The sequence below is a fragment of the Macaca thibetana genome, chromosome 15 (assembly GCF_024542745.1).
Source record: "Macaca thibetana thibetana isolate TM-01 chromosome 15, ASM2454274v1, whole genome shotgun sequence".
In the NCBI taxonomy this organism is placed as follows: domain Eukaryota; kingdom Metazoa; phylum Chordata; class Mammalia; order Primates; family Cercopithecidae; genus Macaca; species Macaca thibetana.
Window position 1 is genome coordinate 84,430,603 of NC_065592.1, and position 26,687 is coordinate 84,457,289.

Sequence of the window (26,687 nt, forward strand, 5' to 3'; positions counted from 1 at the left end):
CCCAGGTTCAAGCAATCCTCCCAACTCAGCCTCCCAAGTAGCCAGGATTACAAGCATGCACCACCATGCCTGGCTAATTTTTTTTATTTATTTATTTATTTATTTATTTATTTGAGATGGAGTCTCGCTCTGTTGCCCAGGCTGGAGTGCAGTGGCACGATCTCGGCTCACTGCAAGCTCCACCTCCTGGGTTCACGCCACTCCCCTGCTTCAGACTCCGGAGTAGCTGGGACTATAGGCGCCTGCCACCACGCCCGGCTAATTTTTTTTGTATTTTAATAGACACGGGGTTTCACTGTGTTAGCCAGGATGGTCTCGATCTCCTGACCTCGTGATCCGCCTGCCTCGGCCTCCCAAAGTGCTGGGATTACAGGTGTGAGCCACCGCACCCGGCTTATTTTATTTTTAGTAGACAGGGGGTTTCACCATGTTGGCCAGGCTGGTCTCCAACTCCTGATCTCAAGTGATCCGCCCGCTTTGGTCTCCCAAAGTGTTGGGATTACAGGCGTGAGCCAACGCATCTGGCCTTCCATAAGGCACTTTATTTAATTTCAGAACAATTACATGAGTAAATATTACAATCACAACAATGTCGATGAGAGAAGTTAGGTAACTTGCCAAGCTAGTCAGCTGGGTGGCTAGGATAGAATCCAGCTGTGGTCCTCAACAGTGCAAACATAATTCCCACTTGTTTTTTGAACTTAAGAGCTATGTAACCTACTGGGTCAGGTGAATTTACTAGGCCTCAGGAATCATCTTCCCTCATCTTCACTCCTTATTTTTTATCCTACATTTTACACTTTGTCCTCGTCAGTCAGACTGCAAACCTCCTTCACAGGCCCTGTTATTGAGTAGCTAGGACTACAGGTGCTCACCACCATGCCCAGCTAAATTACCTTTTTTTGGTAGAGATGGGATCTCGCTATGTTGCCCAGGCTGGTCTCAAACTCCTGGGCTCAAGCGATCCTCCCGCCTCAGCCTCCCAAAGTGCTGGGATTACAGGGTTTAAAGAGACAGTAAGTAGAACATCTTGGTCTGACAGGTCCAGGAAAAGAGCTTGGACTTTAGAGTGCTGTTACCATGGTTGACCACCAGATGGCAGAGGCACTCAAGGAATCGCGGCGAGAAGACAAAGGACGTGCTGAAGGCCTTAGGGGAAGCCTCAGGCCTTCTCAGCAGGGAGGGCCAGTTGTTCAAGTAAATGTAATTCAGACAGCTGGAATATGGGATGCGCTGGTGAGATCCAAACAGGCCCACTTTGGTTCTACCAGGAGAAACAGAGAGTGTGAGCTGGAGATGGAGATTGGATCATTGCAGCAGAATGTTTCAAAGGCTCAAGATCAAAACACAATATAAATAAGCTGGGGAACAGCTGGATGTGCCTGCAGGCAGGACGAGAACGAGAATGGGTGACTGGCATTCGAAGGCGAGGATGAGCTGTGAGTGAAATTCAGGGTAGGCTGAGCATCCAGAAGGGAGTTAACCTCAGTTATGCCTGGGACCATCTGACCCATAGATGACCCTGTAGTGGACTGTATTTCATAGAAATGGCCCTAAACACATTTTGGGTCCTGTGTTTCCCCAGAAGCTTAGTACCTCCCCGACAAGAGGTAGAGTCTAGGTACTCCCCCTGTGAACCTGGGCAGGACTTCCTGACTGCCTCAGCTAACAGCACAGTGAAAGTCACGTGTATGACTTTCAAGACTCAGTCACAAAGATGGTGCTGTTTCTGTTACAGCTTCCTCTCTCTCAGGACCCTCACTTTAAAACCCGGAGCTACCATGCGAGGAGCCAGGCTACCTTGAAACTGCCCTATTAGAAACCATGTGGAAGGATCACGTGTGTTGGGGCTCAGAAAATAATACCCCAAAATGGAGACCTCGGAAGCGGAAGTTTTTCTCTGACACTCTCCTGCCCTCCTCTCTCTCAGTCACAGTCTCCCCTGAGGCCAGCCACGGAAACCAGCATCCCTCCTCCCCAGCATGGGTTACAGCAGCGGTCCCCAATCTTTTGGGCACCAGGGACTGGGACTGGTTTCACGGAAGACAATTTTCCCACGGAGTGAGGTGGGGATGGCTTCAGGATGAAACTGTTCCATCTCAGACCATCAGGCATTATGCAGATTCTCACAAGGAACACGCAACCTAGATCCCTCCCACGTGCAGTTCACAGTAGGGTTCAGGCTCCTGTGACGATCTAATGCCACTGCTGATCTGACAAGAGGCAGAGCTCAGGCACTAATGCCTGCTCACCCACGCTCCCCTCCTGCTGTGCGACCCGGTTCCTAACAGACCACGGACCAGTACCGGTCAGTAGCCCTGGTGTTGGGGACCCCTGGGTTATATGAAACCAGAACTCCTTTTCCCTAAAGCTAGTCATAAAACCTAAAAATATTACTCTAATTTCCCCCTCTGCCTTTCTGTATAAAAACTGGCCATAAAGAAATTATTTGGCTTATCTTGTTTGACTCTTGGTCATCAGACCCCCATTTCAGAGACGATCCTGACCCATATCCAGAAGGAAAGAATACTGCACGGAGAAGCCAAGAAGAATCTAGACAGACAGGCCTTACTCAGTGTATCAGCATTAGATCATTCCATTTTTGTCCAATCGTATTTCTGCATAGTCCATACTGTATTGGACCTAAGCAATAAAATGGACAATGTCCCCTGTATTTTTGACTCTTCATTCTAAAGGCTCCCACTGTAATAATAATCCTGTACATAAAATAGTATGTATATGATTACAAAGGAATATAAAATATTTTTAAAAGCTACAATACATGTGCTTCTTTAATAATGTATTAAATAAGATAAAGTGTTGCCTATAATAACTACTGTAGCTTTCAAGTGTTGGTGAGCTTAAATGATATTTGGAGGTATCTGCACGACGGTGATAAAACAAACTTATTGCTATTTTTTTGATAACAAAGTCACAGGTACTTCTAATGTTTTTATGACTTGCTGCTTTTGTTCATTATGGAAGGAAAGCTAAATTTCAGTTACAGATGAGTGAAAATAAAGGAATAGTATTTTTTTTTTTCCCCATCCAAGTTCATGGACAACTTCCCCTACATTCCCCAACTCTCACTGTTGAGAACCATGGGAAGCGGGTGCTTGCAAGGATCTCAGGGATTATTAACCAAATCTGTCTTTTGCAGATGGTGGAAGGGAAGGGAGTGACATTTGGTCCTTGCCCAAGGTCACATGGCTCTTTGGTGGCAAGGCATTTTCCTAGGTGTTCCTCTGCTCCTTTCCATGGTCTGTCTTTCATTCTCCTTCCAGTACATCTGTCCGCTTCTCTCTTTCTCCATGGCGTTTTCGTCTGTGACTCTTCCTAGTCATAAAATGAAATGGAGATCTTGAAAACCAAAGCCGTGTGTACACTCACTGCTTTCTCATTCTGACCCACAATTCCAGAGTTTTTTTAATTGGGCCTCATTGTTCTCATTTACATCCTGTGATTTTTCACATAAGCCCTCTACTTAGATCATAAATTCATGTACATTCCTACATCTCACCCCAAGAACACGCTGCACTCTTGGTGGTGCACTCTTTTCTTTTTTCCATGTATCTACATTAGCGTCTCTTCCACGTGAGGTCTGAGCACTACTTTTAGCAGAATCACCTGGCCCTCTGCCCAGACTCATGACTACATGGGGGTGGGTGTTGAAAACTTGCATTTTATTAAGCTTCACTGACTGGTCTAATGGCTCTGAATGCTTGTGAGACACAGACCTGAGTCCCGCCCTTCCTGAAGGGCCACACTAGTTCCACAGACACAGTATAGCCTCTTCTTTTTTTTTTTTTTTTTTTTGAGACAGAGTCTCGCTCTGTCGCCCAGGCTGGAGTGCAGTGGCGCAATCTCAGCTCACTGCAAGCTCCGCCTCCCGGGTTCACACCATTCTCCTGCCGCAGCCTCCCGAGTAGCTGGGACTACAGGCGCCCGCCACCACGCCCGGCTAATTTTTTGTATTTTTAGTAGATATGGGGTTTCACCGGGTTAGCCAGGATGGTCTTGATCTCCTGACCTCGTGATCTGCCCGCCTTGGCCTCCCAAAGTGCTGGGATTACAGGCACGAACCGTCATGCCCAGCCAATATAGCCTCTTCTAACTGCAAGAGCCCCATTTTCCCTGGAGACTCCCACTTTTAGTATTGCTGCTTCTCGTATCCTATCCTGTTTGCATGATTCAAACGTTAAAGCCAAGAGGAAGAAGGAAGAGAATGAGGTGATGAATACTGGTCATGTACCGGATACTCTGCAAGGCTCAGTGACGTAGACACTGTTGACCATGTTTTACAAGTAAGAAAATTAAAGTTTAAAAAGTTGGGTAATGTGTTAAGGGTCACACAGTTAATAATTAACGGTGGAATTAAACTGCTAGCCTTGGTGTTTTTTTCTGTTTTTGCTCCAATGCCTCTGTTCTCATGACACAGACTTTATTCAACATAGTCTCAGGGTTGATACATAGTATCTTTGCATTTGCTGCGTCTCAAAATATGTTCCTTTTTTTTTTTTTTTTGCAGTCATCTGGAATTGATCCTTCACAGATTCCTTTCTCATTTTCTACCCACTCCCTTTAATGTATGGCCTTCTAAAAGTTCTGCCATGATCTCTTCTCTTTTCTCACTCTTCATACTAACCTCATTTTTTGCACCTATATTACAGATGCCTGAATCTATCTCAAGCCAGGATTTCCCTGTTGAGCTTCAAACCCATATGCCCAAATGCCTAGTGTCAGTTCCACAGGGACTAAAATCCAACCAGCCGGACTTTGTTCCTTGGCCTCACTTCCAGGTATCTTTTCTTATCAAGCACTTCAGCTGCTGTGGCAGATTCTGTGGGAAGCCTCGTTCAACATGTCCTCCAGCCTGTATTTAGTGGACCTTCCCAGTGCAGTGGCTACCACGATCCTTTTCTATTGTACCCGTTAATTTCTCAGGACCCCAGGGCTTAGTCCTAATCCCTCTTTCCTTCTACACTCATTCCTTAGGTGGTCTCATTGAGTTTAAAGGCATTTTCAAGCATAAATTTGCTGATGGATCTCTCCCCTGGGCTTCAAACTTGGATATATTGTCACACATTAGCCATCTTCATATGAGTGTCTAATCAGTGCTGCACACTCAGGATGTCCAAAGAGAACACTGAGGTCCCTGCTGCCTGCTGTGCTCACCTTGCATGTGGTGCTTGACTGATCCTCCCACCCCTTTCAGGTTTCTACTCAGAGACACCTTGCTGTGCCCACCTGTCTCAAACAGACACCCACCATCACCCTAACCCACTTAATTTTATTTCTATAACATTCGCTTTCTGAAATTAGGCGATTTATGGTTTCTTGTCTCATTCTTCCACTGTAAGGTCTCTGAGAGCAAGGACATGTTCACTGCTATCTCGCTGGTACCTAGCAGGGTTCTTGTACATACGAAGTGCAAGCAGTGTTTCTTACTTTCTGATGCTCACTGACACTTTTCTAGCACAGGCCATTATTTCTCACCTGGCTTGCTGCAAAAGTCTAAATGCTCCCTTTGTCTCCAGTTCCAATTATTTTCCAAGCTGAAGCCCATGTGATCTTTTGAAAACACAGAGCTGTTTGTCTGCTGCCCTTTTCAAACCTTTCAGGGAGGTTCTGTCTTAGTTTGGTTGGACCTTCTGTCTCAAGCAACAGAAACGCAGCTTGCTCAGGCAATATGAATTTTCTTTTTCAGCTCAGCATGGCTTTGGTCTCTCCATCTGGTCACCAGACATGCCACGATTCTCTTGTACCTCAAAGGCCCTGGCGTACGTGGACCTCTCTGTTTAGAAGCTGTATTAATCAGGGTTCTCCAGGGAGGTAGGACCAATAGATGTATGTGCATATATAGAGAGAGGGAGAGATATTTATTCTAAGGACTTGGCTCACATGATTGTGGAGGATGGGAAGTCCAAAGTCTGCAGGGTAGGCAGGCGGGTTGGAGATGCAGATAAGCACTGCAGTTTGAGTCTGAAGGCAGTCCGCTGGCAGAATTTCTTCTTCCTCAGGGAGGTCAGTCATTTTTCTCTTAAGGCTTTCAACTGAATGAGGTCTCCCACGTTATGGTGGGTAATTGGCTTTACTCAAAGTCTATTCATTTAAATGTTAATCTCATCTAAAAAATATCTTCATAGAGACATCTAGAATAATGTTTGACCAGATACCTGGATATTGTGGCCTAGTCAAGTTGACACATCAGAAAACCTTTTCCCTCCAACCTCCCAACTCTAATGGTTAATTTCTTTCAGATATTGGCTTAGATGCCTCCTTTGAGAGCCTTTTATGACAACATGGGGGTAGGTACCTCTCTCTCTTTTTTTTTTTTTTTTTTTTGAGATGAAGTTTCACTCTTGTTGCCCAGGCTGGAGTGCAGTGGCACCAGCTCAGCTCACTGCAACCCCCACCTCCCGGGTTCAAGCGATTCTCCTGCCTCAACCTCTTGAGTAGTTGGGATTACAGGCATGCACCACCATGCCCGGCTAAGTTTTGTATTTTTAGTAGAGACAAAGTTTTACCATTTGGTCAGACTGGTCTTGAACTCCTGACCTCAAGTGATCCACCTGCCTCGGCCTCCCAAAGTGTTAGGATTACAGGTGTGAGCCACCCCCCCTTTTAAATAGTTTTACCAGCTTCTTAGTCCTTTTAGTCTTTTCTTCCTGTTCTCTCTTTTGAGCCCCATGGACTCCCTGTACTTATTCATGGCACAGATTTATTTTACCATATTACAAAACGCCGCTTTTTGTGGTCTTGTTGCCCACACCAGAAGCTTACTTCGTGAACATCTAAATTGTTCACTATTGTATCCTCCTCACCTCCACAGTACCTGACATGTAAGAACTGCTGAATAAATATTCATTGAATGAATGACTCCTATGTGCTTCAAATTTTTACCATCATTGCCTACTTCTTTCTCTCTCTTCTCTCTCCATAATCAGAGCTGTAACTAGAGCTCTGAAATTTACAGTGTGCCAGTTTTTTATTTCTTTTTCTTTTTTTTTTTTTTTTTTTTGAGACAGAGTCTAGCTCTGTCGCCGAGGCTGGAATGCAGAGGCACAATCTCGGCTCACTGCAACCTCCACCTCCCAGGCTCAAGCAATTCTCCTGCCTCAGCCTCCCCAGTTGCTAGGATTACAGGTGCACGCCACCATACCAGCTAATTTTTGTATTTTAGTAGAGATGGGGTTTCACCATGTTGGCCAGGCTGGTCTCAGTGTGGCCAGTTTTTAAAATGATCGTGCAACTAATTCAATAGCACAAACATGTAGTATCACTAAATTTAACAGCTAGTAAGTGAGAATAACTAGTTAAAATAGGAAGCTACCAGATGGAAAGGATTATCAATAGCACCCATATGCAAGCTGAGACACGAATCATAAAGTCAATTTGATGGCCATGTTTTATGCTTGCCCTGGCACTGAAATTGCTAGTTACAGCTGGACACTCCATTGTACACAGTACTTTCTGGTGGCTGATCTATTAACTTCATTCAGTGTGTGGGGGGAAGGAAGGTGGAAAATATACTCACACCAGGAAGTTACATGTAGGACAGAAGATAGATCTGCCTTTTTTTTTTTTTTTTTTTGAGATAAGAGTCTCACTCTGTCACCCAGGCGGGAGTGCAGTGGTGTGATCTTGGCTCACTGCCACCTCCGCCTCCCAGGTTCAAGTGATTCTTCTGCCTCAGCCTCCCAAGTAGCTGGGACTACAGGGGCTCGCCACCATGCTGACTAATTTTTGTATTTTAAATAGAGACGGGGTTTCACCATATTGGCCACCTGGTCTCAAACTCGTGACCTCCTGATCTGCCTGCCTCAACCTCCCAAAGTGTTGGGATTACAGGTGTGAGCTGCCTTGCCCAGCCTAGACCTGCCTTTTTGTATTTGTTCTGCTAATTGGAGGATTAGGATTTGAGGTTCAGCCAAAGGAAGACACAGCATGACTTACAGGTGCTGATCTGCATGGGTCAGTGAAATGTGCGAGATAATATGTGTCCATCAACAGGTACAGCCACCGCCAATGCCTCCACTTCTAGGATTTGCAGCCCCATGGAGCAGCTGCTGGCAGAGAGAGAGGAGAGGACTTTAAACAGTCCGTCCTGGGATGGCCCCACATCTCCTCAAAGATGGGGCTGTTTTGCTATGTTGCCAACATCATACATCAGCTAGCACTTTTAGCCATAAAGATATTAGCATATGAAGTCCTTCACTGCAGAAAATCAAGAAAAGATGGCTCCCTGTTTACTTAGCTTGCAACCTTCAGCTTTTCAGACTTTTTGCCATGATTATCTAACTGAATATTTCTTTCTGTCCAGAGTCCTCACTTAGACACAGAATCATTTGTGGAGTTCTGGGGTCAATCATCAACCATCCTGTTATTACAGTAGGTAGTCAGGCAGACATGAGCAGGGCAGGAGAGGGCTCCCCCACCCCCTACCAGGAATGCCAGGTGACCATCAGGTGATGGTCAGGTGGTTGTTAACTGTTGCGCTAAAGTACTAATTGGTTGCACCTGGCACCAGGGAACGGCATTCTTCCAACAGATAGAAAAACCTGAAACTGGTAAAACCTGAAACTGGTGATTAGCTTCCTGATGAGATCTCAGGAGCTGGGTGAGTGGGCTCTGGCATGTGCACTAAGAGGCAAGCCATGGTGATCTTTTTGGTATGTGACCTTCCTCTAGGAGCATTAGACTGGTAACGGACGAAGGCCTCAAGTGAGCATGTGCAAACTCCAGTACTGTGCATGTGGCCCCTTGCAAGTGTAGCAGACCCCTGACCACTGCGCATGCACACAGCTCACCCCGAGTGAAGAATAACAGGAGAAGTAATGCAAGGCCCTGGAAGTATGCCAACGTATAAAACCCCAAGTTAAAGGTCAAACCGTGCATTTAATCTCTCAAGTTACCCGCTTGGCCCTTTTCCAAGTGTACTTTACTTCTTTTCATTCCTACCCTAAATCTTTCTCTCTCTCTTTTTTTTTTTTTTTTTTTTGAGACAGAGTCTCACTCTGTTGCCCAGGCTGGAGTGCAGTGGTGTGATCTGAGCTCATTGCAACCTCTGCCTCCCAGGCTCAAGAAATTCTCATGCCTCAACCTCCCAAGTAGCTGGGACTACAGGTGTATGCCACTGAACCCGGCTAACTTTTTAATTTTTAATAGAGGCAGAGTTTTGCCATGTTGGCCAGGCTGGTCTTGAACTCCTGGCCTCAAGTGATCCACCCACCTCTGCCTCTCAGAGTGCTGGGATTACAGGCGTGAGCTGCTGCACCCAGCCTGCCCTAAAACCTTTTCATAAACTTTCACTCCTGCTCTAAAACTTGTTTCGATCTCTCATTCTGCCTTATGACCCCCAGTCGAATTCTTTCTTCTGAGGAGGCAAGAACTGAGGTTGCTGTAGACCCATACAGATTTGCTGCTGGGAACATACTTTGGTGCCATGTTACTCGGATACGTTCTGCTGCTAACCCTGTTTTCCTCTATTTCTTAGCTCTTGTGCTTCCTTTATTTTTTATTTTTGAGATAGAGTTTCGCTCCTGTTGCCCAGGCTGGAGTGCAGTGACATGATCTCGGCTCACTGCAACCTCCACCTCCTGGATTCAAGCAATTCTCCTGCCTCAGCCTCTCAAGTAGCTGGGATCACAGGCACGTGCCACCACACGTGGCTAATTTTTGTATTTTTAATGGAGATGGGGTTTCACCATGTTGGTCAGGCTGGTCTAGAACTCCTGACCTCAGGTGATCCACCCACCTTGGCCTCCCAAAGTGCTGGGATTACAGGCGTGAACCACCGAGCCTGGCCTCCTGTGCGTCCTTTAAAAGCCCCCATGTCTCATTTTTCAGAGGCCTGAAACATACACTGAAGAGTCAGAGTTGCAGCATCCCAGACACTGAGCTTCTTGGCCCCCCATGTGGTTCTCTCAAAGGCTGGCATTTGTGGAGGAGTGAGGATGACTGCAAGTTCCTCTCGGCCACCTGTCAGCTCTGGAAGCTTCAGATTCCTTATTAGTACAGTGGGATAGCCGGTAATGGCCATCTCAGTTGTAAAAAGTGTGCTTCTTAGAACTTCAGAAGACGTAACTGAGTGCTCGCAGGCAAATGTTACATCTCTCCTTTGCTAATAGAATCATTTCGGTCTCTTCCCTGCCACATCCTCCAGATGCCCCTAATGTATTGACTGCAGAGACATTTAAATGAATTAGGAGGCATTAACCACTGACATTTCTATTTCAGTTGCAGGAAAAATGTAATCAACAAGGAAGCCAACCTAGCATTCAGAGGATCAAGGGAGGCTCCTGGATCCACAGGCCCTTCGGGCTGATGTCTTATAAATAGATCACATTCAGGCTAATCTCATATCACGTTGTCTTTGGGTGTGAAGGACTTGAAAAAAATAAACTTGTTAGCTAAATAAATCTTGAATGGATAGGGGCTTGAGTGGGAGGTGTCAGCTGAAAAGATGTGATCGCATGTCTGTAGGCCATCTGTGTGTTTCGAGGGAAATTATGACTGAGAGGTTGTGAGAATGAAAGGAAGACCATATGACACCAAGGTGCCTCTCTTGAAATTAGATCCCACAAAAAGCCAGTATGGCCTGTGTTAACTTTGCGGGAGGAGAAATGCCACACCACCCATTGCATGACCAAGCCATTTCCCGAGGCTGCAGTAACAAATGACCACGTCTAAAGAAAGTAAAGTCATTAGCTTACAGTGCTGGAGGTCAGAAATCTGAAATGTGTCAGCAGGGCTGCATTCCCACTGGAAACTCTCAGGAAACTGCGCTTCCTTGCCTTTTCCAGCTTCTAGAGGCCGCCCAAATTCCTCGGCTGTGATACCCGCCCCGCCTCTTCAAAGTCAGCAGCATAGCACCTTCAAATCTGTGACCGCTGCCTCCATAAACACATCTCCTCTTTCTTGGGCTCTCTTCCATCCTTGTGATTATGTTGGGCCTACCCAAATAAGCCAGGATAATTACCTAATCTCAGATCTTTAAGTACATCCACAAACTTCCTTTTGTCAGGCTCCAGGGACTAGAATGTGGACACCTTTGGGGGACCATCATTCAGTCTACCACACCAAAGTTGTCAGTTATTTTTGTTTCCATGGTGACTGCTGGGTCAAACTGGCAGGTGGGTAAACTGCTTCTGTGATCGTCACTGCTCTGGAGGCTGGCATTTCTCCTCTGTTTTTCATCGATTATACAGAGCTGGGTGTGAAATTGACTCCATAGTCACGTGGACTGTTCTTTTTGATAAACACAAAAATGGACCCTTCTGTGTTATTTTAAAAAATTTTATTATTTTTTTTTTATTTTTTTGAGATAGAGTCTCACTCTGTCGCTGAGGCTGGAATGCAGTGGCACGATCTCGGCTCACTGCAAGCTCCACCTCCTGGGTTCAGGCCATTCTCCTGCCTCAGCCTCCTGAGTAGCTGGGACCACAGGCACGTGCCACCACGCCTGGCTATTTTTTTGTGTGTTTTTAGTAGAGACGGGGTTTCACCGTGTTAGCCAGGATGGTCTCGATCTCCTGACCTCGTGATCTGCCTGCCTCGGCCTCCCAAAGTGCTGGGATTACAGGCATGAGCCCCCACGCCCCAGTGACCCTTCTGGCCTTAAAGTTTGAAACATTTGTTTTATCTGAGTTCCTTCCTCAGGAAAGGACCTTCAGACCTCTGAAAAAGGGTATCAAAGAACTGAAACTCACCAGATCACCAGGGTCCTGACAATGAGATGCCAGACCCCTCATTCATCATGACTGCTTATTTGCCCCTCCCTAGTTCCTGTTTTCTTACACGTCGTTACATTTCTTCCCTGCTATGTAAACCTTTCGTTTTAGTGGGTCAGGGAGGTGGGTTTGAGACTGAGCTCTCATCTCCTCAGCTGCAGCACCCTGGTAAAGCCTTCTTCCTTGGCAATACTCGTCTCAGTGATTGGCTTTCTGTGTGTCCAGCAGCAGAACCTGGACCAAACATGGTGTTTTGGTAACAGGTGCACAATGGTCATTTAATCAGGACGTATCTTGGGCTGTGTTCAGCATCAAGTCTTATTTTTAATATAAGAAAACAAGAAAAAGGTCTTACTTGATGTTGAGTCATAAAATGTTAGAATTTGAGGAAATGTAAGAGATGGCGTGATCCAACAATGAGGTGTAGAGAGGCCGGCGGGACTTGCCGAGGTTAGCAGCTATAGTACTTAGTGAACCAAAAAGGTAGCACCTGCTCCCTAGTTCTCCTCTCAATACATCACCTGGATTGTGAATTAGGCTTGGGAAGCACTCTGGAGTTCGTGATGGAGTAAGTGATCTTGTCATTCCCCACCACCGTGATATTGAGTAAATAAGGTAACATTAAAAAAAAAAAAAAGCCCAGCACGGTAGCTCATGCCTGTGACCCCAGCACTTTGGGAGGCCAAGGTGGGTGGATTGCCTGAGCCCAGGAGTTTAAGACCAGCCTGAACAACATGATGAAACCCTATCTCTACAAAAAATGCAAAAATTAGTGGGGGCATGGTTGTGCACACCTGTAGTCCCAGCTACTCGGGAGGCTGAGGTGCGAGGATCACTTGAGCCTTGAGAGCTTGAGGCTGCAGTGAGCTGTGATCGCACCACTACACTCCAGCTTGGGTGACAGAGCAAGACCCAATCTCAAAAAACAAAATAAGATTAAATAAAAAACCTAAGAGAAAGAAAAGTTAAATTTTCGTGAAATTCGCTGATCTAAGGTATCCACTCTTCATCAATGTGGCTATGGCAAAATATGACAGAATAAGGGGAACAGGATTTCAGTCTCAGGATGGAGACTTTTCTTCTCTTAGTCTCAGAGATATGGTCTAAGGAATATAGTTGAAACGGGCCTGAAGGGAAAAAATCTAGCTTTCTTGGACTTAAAACAAAATGCTTGTTTTTGTTCCAAGTTTACAGAGAAGCATTTGTTGAGGGCTCACTATGTGAATGTGGTCCTAAGTCCCGAGAAAAAGACAAGATTTTATTGACATTTATTATTTATTTTTTGAATTTTCAAACTTCTGAAAATACAGAGAAAGAGAGTTTTAAATGAAATTGTAAAATGCAGTACTCTTCCTGCTGCCAAAGTAGGGCATTGTAATAGAAGATGTAATGATCACAAAATGTGAAATGTAGTTCAAAGCACGTCCCTACTCCTTTTAAATTCCCTGTGGTTGGGAACTTACTGCTCTGCTGACCTTGAACGGCTTAATCTGCCAGAATTGAACAAGCCAAAGCATTTAGGCATGGTTAGGTGTGGAAAATTCAAAATTTGTATAAACTCTGAGGGAAATGGAAGAAATAAGGGCCAGCCCTACCGTAACCTGCCTCAGCCCTTTCCTGTTTGGGTTCATACTTTCCTCAGAGGCCTGGTTTGCTGATTTATGGCTTATTTTTTTTTTTCCTATAGTATATGTTAAATCAGTTTCTTCTATACCATAAACCACCCCAAAGGAGCAAGGCAGTTTGCTTTGGAAACCAAATGAATATTCTCAGGTCACTTGCCGTGTTGTGAAACATTTGTAACCATATTTTGTAGGATTTTATATGAGGAAATAAAAGTAGTTAGAGGTGACGTGTGCGTAGTTTGACTTGGAGAATCATTAACGTTTTCACTTCTTTGTAGCCTTGTGGTAGAAAGGTAAATTAAGCAGAAGGAGGAAAGGAGAGAAATGGTGTTGAAAGGGATATTTCTCAGATGAGTTGGAGGTGGTGGGGGAGGCATCGGGAATACTGAAAACCAAAGTCAATTTCAGACCAAAATTCCTTCCATCTACAAGGGTCTGAGGTTTCTGAAGCGGGCTAATTGACAGTAGCCATCATTTTGTGATAGCCAGGTCAGGCTTCGAGACTGATTGATCTGCCAAGCATTTTAGATATGGGCCACTGACTCAGAAATTACACAAAGGACGACGGCAGCAGTGAGTAGATACAAGTTCACGCCGTTTGATAGTTCTCTTGAAGCACTCTGTTATGTTCTGTGTGCAGCCTTTAACTGAATACCATTCAATGCCACCTGACAGAAAGAAAAGAGGTAAGGAAATTTCTTGGGAGGTGCAACCTATGTGGCCTCAGATGCTGCAGATAACTATTAGGTTAAAAAGAATACTAAGCAAAAACTTTAGTTTTATCAAGATACGAATCTAGCATGTCCACCATTAAGAATGGTTCATTTCATTATTTTACCTTTAAGAGCTCCCACTTAGACTATTGTAGTTGGGTACATTGCATACACAAGCTTTGAAACCGTAAAACAGAAAAGCTCTCAAATTCAGATTATAAAAGCCATGCAATTGCCATTGACTATGTAGAATTTCTGAAGTGCTAGCTGTTTTGAAGCTTTCTGATAATCATCCCTCAGTTTTACCCAAGTCGTTGAGTTTTTCAAAGGGCTGAATGTACAGAAGCATCCTTTAGATGTGTTAAGTGCCTCTCAGAAATGGAGGCGTATGTATAACCTCACTTAATTCCTTCCCCGATTAAAGAAGTAATGCATGTTCACTGTAGAAAATACAAAAAATGCACACAAGTACAAAATAAGTGACAGTAACATCCTGTAAGTCTACCACCCCAGCTTCAGTTGTAGGTAGGAGGACAAAAGGAGCAATTCCCCAAAGCAAAACGTGATGATTGGAAACTTGGACAAAACAGTGGTTTCTCAGCTGGGGATGATTTTGCTCTCCCTTTCCCAGGACATCAGGTAATACCCAGAGACATTGTTATTATCAGAACTGGTAGGGGCGGCAGGGTGGGGTCGCAGGTGCTCTTGGCATCTAGTGGGTAGAAGCTACGATGCTGCTGTGCATCCTACAGTACCACTGCAAAGAATTCACCTGCCCAAAATGTCAATAGTGCAAAAGTTGAGAAACCCTATTGATAAAACTATCAAAAGCATGAAGTTCAGTTGTTTGTTTTGCATCAGTGTAAATGGCAAAATTCCCAAATGAGGAAACTGCTCTTCCCAACATTGTAGTCATTCCAGGCCTTCGACCCATCAAGAACTATTGTTAGGCCGGGCGCGGTGGCTCACGCCTGTAATCCCAGCACTTTGGGAGGCCGAGGCGGGTGGATCACGAGGTCAGGAGATCGAGACCATCCTGGCTAACACGGTGAAACCCCGTCTCTACTAAAAATACAAAAAACTAGCCGGGCGTGGTGGCAGCGCCTGTAGTCCCAGCTACTCGGGAGGCTGAGGCAGGAGAATGGCATGAACCCGGGAGGCGGAGCTTGCAGTGAGCTGAGATCGCGCCACTGCACTCCAGCCTGGGCGACAGAGCGAGACTCCATCTCAAAAAAAAAAAAAAAAAAAAAAAAAAAAAAGAACTATTGTTAATATTTTGTTGAATAAGCTTCCAGGCTCTTTCTTATACATAGAGTATTTTAATCCTAATTCTGGTGTCCGTCTGGCTAGATGACTCTGGCCACATTCAGGAAGAGAAGAGCCAACATCTCATGGGCCCAGGGGGTCTGGATATCTTTCCCATTCCATGAAGAACGGGCTGTGACTAGCAGACAGGAGAACTGACCTTAGAGAGGGGACCTAGACTAGAAAGACTGAACAGAACTCAAGTAACCCTCTTAATACCAAAACACCTTGCGATGTGACCCATGACTCTTATCCTCTCTCCAAACTAACTTTGATCGCCTCTAATTTTTGTTCTTTCCTTCCAATTCCACAGAAAAATTGTTTTGTGGATTTTTATTCATCGGTGGTATACTGACCGTACTTATTGGCAACTGAATTTTTTCCCACTCAATATGTGTTAGAGATTCCTCCATGTTAACAAAGGGATCTAGTTCATTCTGAGTGTTGCATAGCACTCAAAGGCCTGCATATAACACAGTTTAATGAATAGTTCCCTATAGATGAACATTTAGGTCATTTCTTTCTTTTTCTTTTTTTTTTTTTTTCAGATGGCGTTCTCTTTTGTTGCCCAGGCTGGAGTGCAATGGCACCATCTTGGCTCACCGCAACCTCCGCCTCCCGTGTTCAAGCGATTCTCCTGCCTAAGCTCCCCGGGTAGCTGGGATTACAGCCACCACACCTGGCTAATTTTGTATTTTTAGTAGAGATGGGATTTCTCCATGTTGGTCAGACTGGTCTCGAACTCCCCACTTCAGGTGATGTGCCTGCCTCGGCCTCCCAAAGTGCTGGGATTACAGGCATGAGCCACCGCGCCTACACCGTTTAGGTCATTTATATTACTTTACTATTAAACGTAATGCTGCAATGATAACCTTGATACATGTGTTAAATATAAATATTTTTCTGCAGTAGATACCAAGAAATAGAATTGCTTTATCGAAGGCTGTGTTTATTTAAAATTTTAATGGAAATTCACAAATTGTCTAAAAAGATGCTGAACCAATCTAAGCTGTCATTGAAAATGCATGAGCATTCCCATTTCCCATACTGTCACTAACTCCTGATATAATAAAACTTTCATATTTTTTACCAATCTGATGGGTTAAAAATATTATATTGTTTTCATAATTTGCATTTCCTTGATTTTTACTAACAAGGTTGAGCAGGCTTTTATATTTGTAGGTTACTTATATTTATTCTTATGGGAATTGCCTTCATACTTCCTTTAATAAGGTATTTACTCTTGATTGTTGGGCTTTTTAAAATTGTTTTTGAAGTTTTTTATTCTGGATAAATATTAATTTTTTTTCCCTGTTATCTATATTTCTTATATGTTTACCCAGTTAATTCCTTATCTTTTACATTTTGGAATTATCACACATTTTATAAATGTTAAAATGTTCATATATTCAAATGTATTCATTATTTCCTTTACAACTTTGGGGTTTAGGATTTTTTTTTTCTTTTTTTGACAGTGTCTTACTCTGTCACCCAGGCTGGAGTGCAGTGGTTCAATCTTGGCTCACTGTAACCTCTGCCTCCTGGGCTCAAGCAAGTTTCCTGCCTCAGCCTCCATGCTGAGTAACCGGGAAAACAGGTGCGAGCCACCATGCCCGACTAATTTTTTTTTTTTTTTTTTGTAGAGACAAGGCTTCTCCATGTTGCCCAGGTTGGTCTTGAACTCCTGAGGTCAAGCAGTCCACCCACCTCTGCCTTCTAAAGTGCTAGGATTATAGGCATGAGTCACTGTGCCAGGTCTGGATTTTGGATGTTAAAGAGCCTCCCTCCCTCCCTCCCTCCCTCCCTCCCCCCCCCCCCCCCCTCCCTCCCCCTCCCTCCCTCCCTCCCTCCCCCCCCCCCTCCCTTCCTTTCTTCCTTCCTTCCTTCCTTCCTTCCTCTTTCTCTTCCTTCCTCTCTTCTTTCTTTCTTTCTTTCTTTCTTTCTTTCTTTCTTTCTTTCTTTCTTTCTTTCTCTTCCTTTCTTTCTTTCTTTCTTTCTTTCTCTTCCTTCCTTTCTTTCTTTCTTTCTTTCTTTCTCTCTCTCTCTCTTTTTTTTTTTTTTTTTTTTCAGGACATAGTCTCACTCCACTGTTCAGGCTAGAGTTCTGTGGCGTGATCACAGCTCACTGTGGCCTCAAAGTCCTGGGCTCAGGTGATCCTCCCACCTAGCCTCCCCGGTAGCTGGGACTGCTACAGGTGTGCGCTACCATACCTAGCTAACCTCCTTTCTTTCAAACTTAAAATCTTTCCCAGTATTTTCTTCCGATGTTTCATCATTTGGATTTTTATGTTTTAGAGAAGGCCAGCTTCATGGGCATGCAACTGGTGCACAGGGCCCAAGTTTAGAAGGGCTCTGAAAATTGTGTATTACTTTTTTGTGAGGACGTGAGTGGTGTGAATGAGACAGTATGTAGATTATTAGGAATGTGTGCTCTGGAGTCAAAGTACTCACATTTGAATCTTGTCTATAAGACTCATTAGCTGTGTAACCGTGCAAATTACTTAATCGTTCATGTCTGAGATTTCTCATCTTTAAAATGGGGATAGTGACAAGATCCATCCAGCTCTTTTCATTGTTTTGTTGGTGTAATGTAGCCCTGGTAAAGACCTTAGTGTAGCATCTGGCATATGAAAGTTTGTTGTGATAAGCATTTTCCCTGTACTTATTTTAATTAAAATTTTTAAAGTGTCAAAACTTACCTTTAATGTGGACCACTTTTTTACAGTACTGAGCAGGTTTTGCCTGGCAGGTTCCCAAGTCTAAAAGACATCCATGGAAGGGGATTGCAAGATTGCATGCTCTGCAAATCACACCTCCAACATCTCCAAGTATAGGGGCAGAAAAATAAGGAGAAAGTAGTGATAGATATGAGAGAGAAAAAGAGGAAGGAAGAGAAATCAAAACAATAAAGTAATGATTTCTGACTTTATATATGTGTGTGTGTGTATACATATATATATATATATATATATATATTTTTTTTTTTTTTTGAGACAGGGTTGTACTCCTGTTACCCAGGCTGGAGTGCAGTAGTGCAATCTCGGCTCACTGCAACCTCCGCTTCCCGGGCTCAAGTGAGTGATCCTCCCACTTCAGCCTCTCAGGTAACTGGGACTACAGGCACACACCCACCGTGTCCAGCTTTTTGTATGTTTAGTGGGGAGACGGGGTTTTGCTATGTTGCCCAGGCTGGTCCCTCTGCTTCAGCCTTCCAAAGTGCTGGGATTACAGGTGTGGGCCATTGTGCCCCAGGAAGTAAGCAATACTTTAAAAATTCTAAAACCTTACGTAAATTATTATTATTATTATTTTTGAGATGGAATTTCACTCTTGTTGCCCAGGCTAGAGAGCAATGGCGTGATCTCGGCTCACTGCAACCTCCACCTCCTGGGTTCAAGCGATTCTCCTGCCTCAACCTCCCGAGTAGCTGGGATTACAGGCGCGTGCCACCACGCCCAGCTAATTTTTTGTATTTTTAGTAGAGACGGGGTTTCACCATATTGGTCAGGCTGGTCTCAAACTCCTACCTCAGGTGATCTATCCGCCTCGGACTCCCAAAGTGCTGGGGTCACAGGTGTGAGCCACCACACCAGGCTAAAATTATTTTTTATTTTGAGAATTTAATGAGGGAAATTTCGAAGCATATACTATATTTATGAATTGGAAGCACCTTGAACTGTAGTAATCAGACAGGAGCCCATGTGGTCTAAACAACTCAGCTGGTTAAAATTCATTCAGTTCCTCAGTGCTTAATTAAATCACACCAAATTTATTTTACCAGAAAATTTAATTTCAGCTACATATTCACTGTTAGGGCTTAATTTCAGTGCCTAAGGTAGCACATTATATGTAGTCAGTTCTTCATGAATATTTATTGCTTCATTAATGTTTACATATTGGTTATCTTCCACACTCAAACTCAGTGGCTCGAAAATGTTATTCATTTTGTTTATGCAGAAATAGCCCAGAGATTCTTGAACTGGTCAATATTGATAAGGTTGGAAGACATTATCTAGAAGATTGTTTTCCAAATGCTACTGTGCATCAGATTTATTTAAGCAGATTAAATAAACACACAGATTCCCAGAGCCCCCCAAAACCTGAATTAGAATCTATGAAAGGTGGGGCTTGATAATTTGTATTTTAGATATGGAGAAATAGCTGAGGGGCTATGATTTAGTTCTCAACATCTAGACCAATGCTTGTGAATCTATGATTCTTCCAATTCAGGGATCTTTCTTTTTTTTAGAGACAGAGTCTCACTCTTTTGCCCAGGCTGGAGTGCAGTGGTGCGATCTCGTTCGTCTCACTGCAACCTCTGTTCAAGCAATTCTCCTGCCTCAGCCTCCCAAGTAGCTGGGACTACAGGCACCTGCCACCACGCCCAGCTAATTTTTTGTATTTTAGTAGAAATGGGGTCTCACTGTGTTGCCCAGGCTGGTCTCGAACTCCTGAGCTCAGGCAATCCACCCACCTCAGCCTCCTAAAGTGTTAGGATTACAAGCGTGAGCCATTGCGCCTGGCCTTAGGGATCTTTCTTTCAGAAGCAGGGAGCTTTGGCCAGTGATAGAGAACTGATCACCATTAAAAACAGCTCAGATTGTTAAAAGATTCTTTTGAAATTGAGCCAGAATTTCTCTGAGTGCTCACAGTTTCCATCTTCCACTATATAATGACCACTGCCGTGTCACTCTGTTCACTGATGGCCCCAAAGAAGGATTTACCAGATGTTTTCTGCAATGTGTTTTATATCTCCCTCTGCCATGTTGGGAGATAGAGGAGAACATTTTTAATAGAAAACAGTCTGGCTGATGAGGCTAATTAACCTTTGTTGATGATTTTCCCCAGGCTCAACCTCATCTAAAGACATTTGGGAAATTTCACATTGGTTCTGCCAGTAAGCATGACAGACTTTCCATTCAAAATCAATGATCAATCAACATTTTTTTTTTTTTTTGAGACGGAGTCTTGCTCTGTCGCCCAGGCTGGAGTGCAGTGGCCGGATCTCAGCTCACTGCAAGCTCCGCCTCCCGAGTTCACGCCATTCTCCTGCCTCAGCCTCCCAAGTAGCTGGGACTACAGGCGCCTGCCACCTCACCCGGCTAGTTTTCTGTATTTTTTTTAGTAGAGACGGGGTTTCACTGTGTTATCTAGGATGGTCTTGATCTCCTGACCTCGTGATCCACCCGTCTCGGCCTCCCAAAGTGCTGGGATTACAGGCTTGAGCCACCGCGCCCGGCCTTTTTTTTTTGAAACAGAGTTTTGCTCTTGTTGCCCAGGCTGGAGTACAATGGCATGATCTTGGCTCACCGCAACCTGTGCCTCCCGGGTTCAAACAATTCTCCTGCCTCAGCCTCCCGAGTAGCTAGGATTACAGGCATGCACCACCATGCCCAGCTAATTTTGTATTTTTAGTAGAGATGGGGTTTCTCCATGTTGGTCAGGCTGGTCTTGAACTCCTGACCTCAGATCTGATCCACCTGCCTCGGCCTCCCAAAGTGCTGGGATTACAGGCATGAGCCACTGCGCCTGGCCAATCAATAAACATTTTTAAAGAATGGAGCTTATACATAACAAGGACTCTACTAAGCCATTTACATTCATAAGCCCAATTATTTCCCAAACTATACATTTCAGGTAGGTATTATAGATGTCTGCATTTCACATAAAAGAAAACTTAGGCTTTAATACCTTGGGTAAGTGGGAGAGAGAGTGAAAAATAGTCTGTTGGAATCTAAGTCCCTATTCTCAGCAAGCACACTACCTCCTTGGAGCTCCCTACCTTTTGCATATCCCAAACTTTCTGGTCACCCTCTTCATACTGGAGGTCTTGGCTCTTCTTGGATCAGGATCAATTGCCTGCCTGGAATACTAGGCTTGCTGTTTCTTCAGGTCATCCTGGAGTAAGTTTTCCTCCTGAATTTATGATCACTCAATCTCACAACTTGCCCTTAGATACTCATCACGTTACTCAGACTTTTGGTGCAAGAGGCCCCCTGAGGCGGAGAGCTCATGTGATATCGGATCAGTGTCCTTCTTGCCCAAGGCCCCTGGACTGTTTTCCTTGGTGAGATCTGTTGCAGTTTCTCTCTCCTCCTCTCAGACGGTCTCTCTTTCTGATTCCACACCCAACAACCATAGCCTTCTCCTTCCTGAAACCTTGACCCTGACATGCTTCACTATGGCTGAAGATGATGCCTTAACTTCTAGGCCTTTTTGCTGTCATTGTTCAGTTTTCTGTTTACTTACAAATATGTTCCTGGATCCCATTTTCTTTCTTCCAGTCTCCTTTGGTTTGAACATTTACTGTTGATTTTATTAACATATCTACTACATAATATATTCCAATTTGGCAACTAAGTTTAATGCTTCAGGTTAAATGTAAAATGAATTATTTCCTTAAGTGTTTAATTCTGAAGTGTGCTATTCTCTTTATTACTTTATTAGCTGACAAAGATCTATTATATACATAATTATTTAAATGCATACTGTAATTCATATATATGTGTATGTGTGTGTGTATATATATGTTGAGGGGGTGGTGGGGAGGAGATGGAGCCTCACTCTGTTGCCCAGGCTGGACTACAGTGGCGCAATTTCTGCTCTCTGAAACCTCTGCCTCATGGGTTCAAGAGATTCTCCTGTCTCAGCCTCCTGAGTAGCCAGGATTACAGGCGCATGCCACCATTCCTGGCTAATTTTTGTATTTTTTAGTAGAGATGGGGTTTCACCATGTTGGCCAGGCTGGTCTTGAACTCCTGACCTCAGGTGATCCACTCCCCTTGGCCCTCCCAAAGTGTTGAGATTACAGACATAAGCCACTGCACCCGGCCTATAATTCATATATACATATATTTAAACTTATAAATCATGATGATGTGATCCTTTAAAATAACCACCCCTTACTTCATGGGCAGTCCTGCAAACCAGGTAAGTACCAACAACAAAATTTCTCTTTATGCTGAATTTTCTTCTTTTGCCCATACCTCTTTCTTGTGTCCAGCAAAATTAATGCAACCCCTGAATTATTTTCTCATGACACCCAAGACACAAGATGTTTTCTTATGATTTTTCATCTATACATATGCTTCCTTCCACATTCTTTATAGGAGAACAGTATGAGGACTTCAAATGCAGCAGAGACCTAAGCTGTACAATTTGAATTTCTTGCTGCCCTCTCTGCAAGGGGTAATCAGAACTCTATGGTGCACTGTATTTAGTAATGAGGGTAGTGTGGGAAGCAGAGGCCAGAGACTTGTGTTCCAGATGTGGTGTGTTTAACTTGCATAGAGTTTTCAAAAATTGTGTTAGTTGTCAACATTTAAAAATCGGGAGAGTTCTCCTAAGAATCTGAGATTCTGGCTTCTCCTGAAGAATCAGGAGATTTGGCAATCTTGGGCTCTGCTTTCTCTGTGGCAGCAAACATCTGCAGCTGCATACCAGCTGCCCTTCCTTAGAAGAGCTTTTCCTCTTGTGTAGCTAGCTGGCTTCCCTCATTTATATTAGGTGGCCAGAAACTTTATGAATGTGAGTTGGTGACCCCAGTATTTGATATCAAGTCTCCAAGTCTCAATACACATGCTCCTCCCCTTATGATGGAGTTACGTCCAGATACACTTGAAAATATCTTTTTTTTTTTTTTTTTTTTTTTTTTTTTTTTGAGACGGAGTCTCGCACTGTCGCTCAGGCTGGAGTGCAGTGATGTGATCTTGGTTCACTGCAAGCTCCGCCTCCCGGGTTCATGCCATTCTCCTGCCTCAGCCTCCCGAGTAGCTGGGACTACAGGTGCCTGCCACAATGCCGTTTTTTTTTTTTTTCTTTTTTTTTCTTTTCTTTTCTTTTTTTTTTTTTGTATTTTTAGTAGAGATGGGGTTTCATTGTGTTAGCCAGGATGGTCTCGATCTCCTGACCTCGTGATCCGCCTGCCTTGGCCTCCCAAAGTGCTGGGATTACAGGCGTGAGCTGCCGTGCCCGGCCTTGAAAATATCTTGTCAAAAATGCATTTAATACACCTAACCTGCCAAATGTCACAGCCCACCTTAAACATGCCACTTAAATTAGTACACACTTGGGCAAAATCATCGAACAAAAAGCCTATTTTATAATAAAGTGTTGAATATCTCATTTAATTTATTGAATACTGTACTGAAAGTGAAAAGCGGAATGATTGTATAGGCACTCGAAGTATGATTTCTATTGAAGGCATATCACTTTTGCACCATCGTAAAGCTGAAAAACTGTAAGTGTGGAACCATCATCAGTCATATTGCAATCGTATTTATTGCTGGGATGCCCTGTAGATTCTTCCTACTGGTGTGGTCTCCAGACAACAGCATCAGCATCACGTGAGAGCTTGTTGGAAATGCAGAAGCTCAGGCCTCACCTCGGACCTACTGCATCAGACTCACTTTAACAAGATCCCAGGTGACTCGTACCCACGTTAAATTTGTAAAGCACTGGTGTAGAAGCCACCTTATCGTCCTCCTTCCTCTGCCACCCTCTCACTCTAAGAGACTGCTCTGTTAACTTCTGGGCGCCATGTAGAGCATCTGTGTTCATTACCATCTCACCACCTCATTGAGGGAGAATTCCCATGATGGCGCTTGCACATGTCTGTTACCATTGTGAACATCTACCTAGTTTGAAAGGCCTTAAGAATTCTCTAAAAGGAATTTGAAAACTCCCTGTTATCTCCTTATGTGGTTCCTCTCTCTATGGAGGAATGTGAGAATTGGTGGAAAAAAGCACTTATAAAAGGGAAAGTGCTAGCAGGCCCCTATCTACACTTCTTTTGTTATGATTAATTCACTTACTTTGCCCCGCTTATAAGGGCTTCTGGACCAGTTTGGTTAGTTCTAGCTTAGTGATATTAATAGCAATGTGTGGTCCGCCACCTCTCAGCTCAATTTTCTCACCTATAAAATGAGAAATAACAGCACCTAACTTAAAGAGCATGAGAATTAAATGAATTATTAATAATACTAATGAAATGTTTAGAACAGAACCTGAATATATAAGTGCTCAATAAATGTGAGCTCTTATTATTAATCGAGTGCTTACTCAGGCCATGTTATAAGCGCCCAGAGATTGAACCCAGAGGTTAGCAGGCAGTCTGTTAGAGTCAGAAGGTGGTTACCAAGAGTACGTTTAGAGGAAAGAGCAAGAGAAGGTGGCTTCTACGGCAGTACTTTTCAGATTCCCTTATTTAAGGTCACTCTCCACTGAGTCATATGGCAATTCTACAATTTCTTAATCATTTTCTTTTCTTTTAACTTATGCTTTCCTAACGACTTACCACCTAAGAGGCAGAATAAGATCACACCAGCAAAGACAATCCTTCTCATTCTGATTTCCAAGGCGAAAAGGAGATGAAAGGAAAGACACGTCCCACTGTTAAATCTTTTCTGGGGAAGCAATAAAGTTACACATTTATGTTAGCTATTTTAAAAAGGGAAAGGACTGGTTAAGTTTTATTAATTTCATTAAAACAATATAAATAAGTTTATTTTGTGAAGGAGGAAAAATAAGGTACCTGTCTTTATAAAAAATTCACCATATGGCTGGGCGCAGTGGCTCACGTTTGTAATCCCAACCCTTTGGGAGGCCAAGGTGGGTGGATCGCCTGAGGTAGGGGGTTCAAGACCAGCCGGTCCAACATGGTGAAACCCTGTCTCTACTAAAAATACAAAAATTAGCCAGGTGTGGTGGTGGATGCCTGTAATCCCAGCTACTTGGGGGGTTGAGGCACAAGAATCGCTTGAACCCAGGATGCGAAGGTTGCAGTGAGCTGAGATCAGGCTACTGCGCTCCAGCCTGGGGGACAGAGCGAGACTGTTAGAAAAAAAAAAAAAAGAAAGTCATAAAACTTCTAGTTCCAGAACATTTTAAGTTATCTTATTACCAAATATCACCTTCTCTCTTCACTTTTTCCTCAGAATTATAATGGTTTTATACAAAAATATGAAGTGAAATAGATGGTGTTTCTAGAATAATATCCTGTTAGAAATCCTTTTAACTATTGGCCAAAAGGAAAATACACATATTCATGCTTCTTTATGAATTATTATTATTATTATTATTATTGAGATGTACTCTCACTCTGTTGCCAGACTGGAGTGCAATGGCATGATCACGGCTCACTGCAACTTTGGCCTCCCAGGTTCAAGCGATTCTCCTGCCTCAGCCTCCCAGTAGCTGGGGATTACAGGAGCGTGCCACAACACCCGGCTTATTTTTGTATTTCTAGTGGAGACAGGGTTTCACCATGTTGGCCAGGATGGTCTTGATCTCCTGACCTCGTGATCTGCCCACTGTGGCCTCCCAAAGTGCTGGGATTACAGGTGTGAGCCACCATGCCCGGCCTATGAATTATTAATAATACTTTCACTGCAAAAGACCATATTTATGAGGGAAAAGCATGTGATAGTTAATGATAGTTAATACTTATTAAAATGAAGGGAAGAAATTGTAAGATTGGGTAAAGTATAATATTTCAGTTATTTATGACCTACCTATCTTTTTCATTAAGGTACTATGGAAATTTTCCTGGGTCTGAACTTCCTTAAAAGGATGAAAACGAGTACGATTTCTGATGTGATGAAGTCTGTTACAACGGAAAGCAACACTCTGATCCACTAGATTCCAAACGGTTTAAACAGTAAAAATTGACTGAGTAAATGCAAATATTTTTTCACTTGAACACTCTGATCTGTTTGGAACTTAATTTCCTTACTCATGAAATTAATATAATAAGACTAAGTTGGTCAGTAGTTAAACTAACTGTAAATTTGGCTAAAGATTCCTATGTTCACTATGCAAAGATTAGGTAATTCAAAAATAGACAGCCTTGTGGGCATACTATCTATTTATTACGTGAAATACTTGGTCTTGATTTTTAAAAAAATACCATATAGTCTTTAAAGCAGAACTTAGTGCATTCAGAAAGCAATTTGAATTTTAAAAAAAGTTTATTTCCAAATTAATATATAGTTCCAAATTAATATACATTATTTTTGAAAAAAAATGAAAGTATTAAGAATGTTAAAATCCCCTTTGACCATGTTCCCGTCAAACCCAGTGTCTCCTCCAAATGTAACCACATCATCAATGTGTTGGGTATCTTTTTTTTTTTTTTTTTAAAGTCATTTCCTAAAGTTTATTCAAGGGCACTTTTTCTTCTGTGCATTTTCATCATAACACTTATAACATAGGATTATGTATAGTAATACTTTCTCTTTTACTTTTGGAAAAATAATATAATACTCTTCATATTATTCCCCCCTTATATTTCATTCAAAAATATGTTTAAAATC

At 43.3% G+C, this 26,687-nt stretch overlaps 1 protein-coding gene and 1 long non-coding RNA gene across 2 annotated transcripts; both read right to left on the bottom strand.

Annotated features, from left to right (window-relative positions):
* Positions 1-2,416: 2,416 nt before the first annotated feature.
* Positions 2,417-11,129, bottom strand: LOC126937485 (uncharacterized). The gene is made up of 3 exons (XR_007719748.1): positions 10,982-11,129; positions 7,957-8,069; positions 2,417-3,336 (listed from the first exon to the last, which is right to left on the bottom strand). It is a non-coding gene; the product is annotated as an uncharacterized LOC126937485 (long non-coding RNA).
* Positions 11,130-12,995: 1,866 nt separating this feature from the next.
* Positions 12,996-26,130, bottom strand: C15H9orf57 (chromosome 15 C9orf57 homolog). The gene is made up of 4 exons (XM_050760937.1): positions 25,887-26,130; positions 24,671-24,779; positions 18,075-18,197; positions 12,996-14,025 (listed from the first exon to the last, which is right to left on the bottom strand). The coding sequence occupies exons 2-4, from the start codon at positions 24,717-24,719 to the stop codon at positions 13,901-13,903; spliced, it is 297 nt and encodes a 98-aa protein (XP_050616894.1). The 5' UTR covers positions 24,720-24,779; positions 25,887-26,130; the 3' UTR covers positions 12,996-13,900.
* Positions 26,131-26,687: the final 557 nt, after the last annotated feature.

Coding starts and splice junctions, on each gene's coding strand:
- C15H9orf57 (XM_050760937.1), bottom strand. CDS start 24,719: ATGAGAAGGATTGTCTTTGCTGGTGTGATCTTATTCTGCCTCTTAGGT. Junction 18,198..24,670: donor CTTATTCTGCCTCTTAGGTG/GTAAGTCGTTAG, acceptor CTATACTTGGAG/ATGTTGGAGGTGTGATTTGC. Junction 14,026..18,074: donor AAAAGTGGTCCACATTAAAG/GTAAGTTTTGAC, acceptor TCTTTCTGTCAG/GTGGCATTGAATGGTATTCA.